The sequence below is a fragment of the Schistocerca nitens genome, chromosome 3 (genome assembly GCF_023898315.1).
Source record: "Schistocerca nitens isolate TAMUIC-IGC-003100 chromosome 3, iqSchNite1.1, whole genome shotgun sequence".
Classification (NCBI taxonomy): domain Eukaryota; kingdom Metazoa; phylum Arthropoda; class Insecta; order Orthoptera; family Acrididae; genus Schistocerca; species Schistocerca nitens.
The window spans coordinates 846,010,723-846,014,694 of NC_064616.1; the positions used below are offsets into that span (position 1 = coordinate 846,010,723).

At 43.8% G+C, this 3,972-nt stretch overlaps 1 protein-coding gene across 1 annotated transcript; it reads right to left on the reverse strand.

Moving 5' to 3' along the window:
* Positions 1-1,999: 1,999 nt before the first annotated feature.
* Positions 2,000-3,153, reverse strand: LOC126249787 (transcription factor Adf-1-like). Its single transcript, XM_049951473.1, has one exon. It carries the CDS (start codon positions 3,022-3,024, stop codon positions 2,524-2,526), a length of 501 nt encoding a protein of 166 aa, XP_049807430.1. The 5' UTR covers positions 3,025-3,153; the 3' UTR covers positions 2,000-2,523.
* Between the last annotated feature and the right edge of the window lie 819 nt (positions 3,154-3,972).

Sequence of the window (3,972 nt, forward strand, 5' to 3'; positions counted from 1 at the left end):
AGTTGGTGGCAGAGAGAGTTTCTTCGCAAACGCGCTACTCACGGAGCTTACGCAATGCTCGTTTAGGAATTAACGCTAGAGGATGGCGCACATTTTAGAAATTATGTTAGGATGAGTATGGAGTATTTCCGCGTTTTGTTATCTCTTGTTGCTCCTCTTGTGTCCAAAACCAACACAAACTTTCGGGAAGTGATTCCACCAGAGGATCAGTTGGCAGTAACACTCCGTTTTTTGGCCACTTCCTTTTCGACGTTAATGTATGTGCATAGAATATCAAAAAGTGCCATATGCAACATTATTCTTCGTGTTTGCGAGGCCACTGTACAAGTTTTATCCCAAGAAGTGAAGGTAAAAGTTTTATATATATCAGAGTATGTAACACATTATATAATTTTTTCATGCATCTGGCACGTATATCAGTTTTTTGCTATTATTCCGGCCGCCTCGCGTGATAATGTTGACAACGGATGCTAATGCCGACAATCGTGTGTGAGACGTTGGCATTAGCAATCGCGCGACAATGCAAATGTTTTGTCATGAAATCTTCTTTTTACGAGGGCAATTACTTTTAACGAGCGGACGAGGGTACATACACGTAACTGTCAACCAGGAACAGCAGCATAAATTTTCTGCCGCGCCGTTGATGTTGCCAACATAACCACGTGAGGCTGCTGGAATAGGAACTAAAATTTTAACGGCACATACATTTTGCAGCATAAATTTCTCAAATTTTGCTGGAATGGGTTAGCTTTTAGTTCTTTGGAACGACTGACATGCTTCACTCAGTAATACAATATCACAATTTTTGAGGACACTTTCTGCACAGTAAAGATATCCAACAACATTAATTTGTATTTAGTTTTATTAAGTAGTACTTGACAGCACATGACATGCATATTTCAACATTTATACGTGTTTTTAAAGAATCCATATATTATGTTGCATTTGCATCTATTAGTTCATCGTTTGCCTCCTGCAAACATCTGTATATTCCGTTCTCAAGTCTTGCCATAATTCTAGTATGGCCATTTTCATAAAGAAATCTGAGCTTATTGGCGACAAAGTCACCCAAGTGGGTAAACTGATCCCTTTTTCTGCCTGCTAAATTGTCGCCAACTTTTCTTAGGTCTGTAAAAGACCTTCTCGGTCTTCATCCAGGTCTCTCCTGGCTCTCTTCAGTGCACTTGATCTACCACTTCCACTAGGACTTGGAGTGGTACAGGGTGACACGGTTGCAGATCCACTTTCATGTGGAGGCACAGAGATGACTGGAGTGGTTTCCACTTCCACAATGTCTTGTGGGGGCGTGGCAGATGTCACCTCCTCCATTTCTGTTACATCGAGCGGGAAACTAATGCTTCCTTCTTCTTCTCCTTCACCATCTCCTTCTGTGGCCGGGGCTTCCATGACCTTTAAAATACATAAGACATTTCTAAGACAAAGAGAGCTATATGTTATACATACGTTTAATCAAAGTATCTTAATGTATTGAGAATTTTTTGAGTGTCCATGCGTAAATTAAATTAAAAGAGTAACAATTTTCTTTCCAGCTTCCTGCTACTGCAGAGGAATGGCTGAAAATTGCCAAAGAATATGAAGAAAAATGGAATTTCCCCAGGTGTTTGGGAGCTATAGATGGGAGGCACATTGATATTGTGGCACCACCCAACAGTGGAACAGTTTATTTTAATTATAAAGAGCGCTTCAGCATTGTTTTGCTAGCAATTGCTGATGCTAATTATAAAATAATTTACGCTGATGTTGGCACGCAGGGGAGGATTTCAGATGGTGGTGTCCTTGAAGACACCATATTTTACAAAATGTTAGAAACCAAAACTCTAAATATACCACCATCAACTCCTCTTCCTGGTAGGAGCAAGCCTGTTCCATATGTTTTCATCGCTGACGAAGCCTTTGGCCCAGAGGAAAATATTGTGAAACCATTTCCAGGTCTGCATGAAAAAAATAGTTGGCAACGTATTTTTAACTACAGAGCATGCAGGGCAAGAAGAGTAATAGAAAATGTATTTGGGATTATAAGTGCTGTTTACAGAGTGCTGAGGAAGCAAATGCTTCTCAGTCCGGAAAAGGCTACAGTGGTGGCACTGTTATTTACATAATTATTTACATAATTTTCTTCAAAACAGAAAATCTCAAAGGTATTGTCCAGCAGGAACATACGACAGAGAGGGAGATGATGGCAACGTAATACCTGGGTCCTAGAGGGACACCCCTACTGTGCTGGAGCCACTGCCCAGAACTGGCCGAAGAACTTCATTGCTGAATGACAACAGAAGAGAATATGCTGAATACTTCTGCAGTATTCAGGGCTCCATCCCATGGCAGTATGGAAAATAAGTTCCACATCATTGTTAAATGATGACATAAAGTAATATGCTCTATTCTTCTGCAGTATTCAGGACTTCAAACCATAGCAGTATGGAGAATCATGTTTTTCAGTGAAATTGTAAATATTCACATTATGTAAAGCATTAGCACGAAAAAATGTTGCCAAATATATGATTAATAAAATAATATAACAAATTTACTTACTGGTACTACTTCATGTGTGCTCCTATGAGAGAGTGGTTTGTAATTGTCTCTTATGAACTGCATACTTTCAAAAGCATACCATGAAGAGTGGTACACATTGCTTGTAGCACTTCCAGTTCCTTTGCTGCTCTTCCTTTTCGCTAACTCGCGACTATATTGGCTTTTTAAATTATGCCACTTGTCCTCACATTCCTTCCTTGACACGTTAAATGCCTTGGCAATTTCCTCCCACTCGTCGTACCTTTTCTGAGTGTTCTTATAGTCTCCTAGTTTCACATCCCATATACAGGGATGCCTGCGCACTGCCTCTATAAAATGCAGTGTATTTTGTTTTGACCAAGAAGTCACGGCAAATTTTAAAGTATTACACGCGGGCGTAACACACGACACAATACACAAATAAATACACAACAAACGACAGTCAGCACCTCCAGAACTCAAACAGCCGCCAAAGAGCCTGGTACTACGCATGCGCTAATCGTCAAAATAAGCGGCAGGCGACAAGACGACAGGAAATGATAGTACTGCGCATGCGCGAGTTCTTAAAATGTCGCTCATACATGTCGCGTATATGGCCAAAAAGCGATATACAAAATGTATACGCAACATGTATGAGCTCGAGGGTCTGCATACGAGTTCCGTGAATTTTTGTATGCGATGATGTATCGCGACATGTCAAATTGACATGTCGCTCATACATGTCGCGATACTTCATCCCAGTGTATACGTACCTTCAAGGTCAGCTACCGCTGCCTGCTGCACCGGCGGCTGGGAAGCCGTCAGTCGCGATGTCCGCGAGCTCCCGTCATGGACGGACCACGCGCCGTGGGGCCGGGTTGCCGTGGAGTCCGGGCGTCAGTCCTCGGCGGCGCCTGTGCCCAAGACCGCGCTGCGTCCGGTCCTGCTGGAAGTGCTCGCTGTAGTTAGTCAGCCATGGTGCCGACCGGACTCGGGCCGACCCCCCAGAGCTGAAGCTGACATCTGGCTGCGAACGGATGACTCCTGCGACCTGGAACAGAGTTTCGGAATCGTCACCTACGAAGATTGAACATTCGGACACGGACTAAGTCCGTCCTCAGATCCGAACTGCTTCCTAATGGCTTCTCCCCGTTGCTGCCTGCGCTTCACTATTTATATCCGTCAGGAGGACGTTTTGTACCCTCGGTGTCAGCTTCTTGTTATTACTCCCACAGAATATTGCAGCGAAACTTAGCGTTCTGGCCTCACTTCCCTTACTCAGCACTCTCCAGGCTTCGCTCGGCGCTCGGTCTTCGTGCGTCCTTGCGTCAGCCGGTTGGTAGACTGCAACTGTCATCAAGGCTATCTGTGCCACACATACTTCGCAATGCCGCGATCGCCGGCTGCCTCTGTTTTGCCATTCTCCACTGCGTGAAGCAACGCTTACTACATGTGGCCGCA

Bases quoted from the DNA above. Each gene is read 5' to 3' on its own strand.
- LOC126249787 (XM_049951473.1), bottom strand. From the start codon at position 3,024: ATGCGTAGTACCAGGCTCTTTGGCGGCTGTTTGAGTTCTGGAGGTGCT.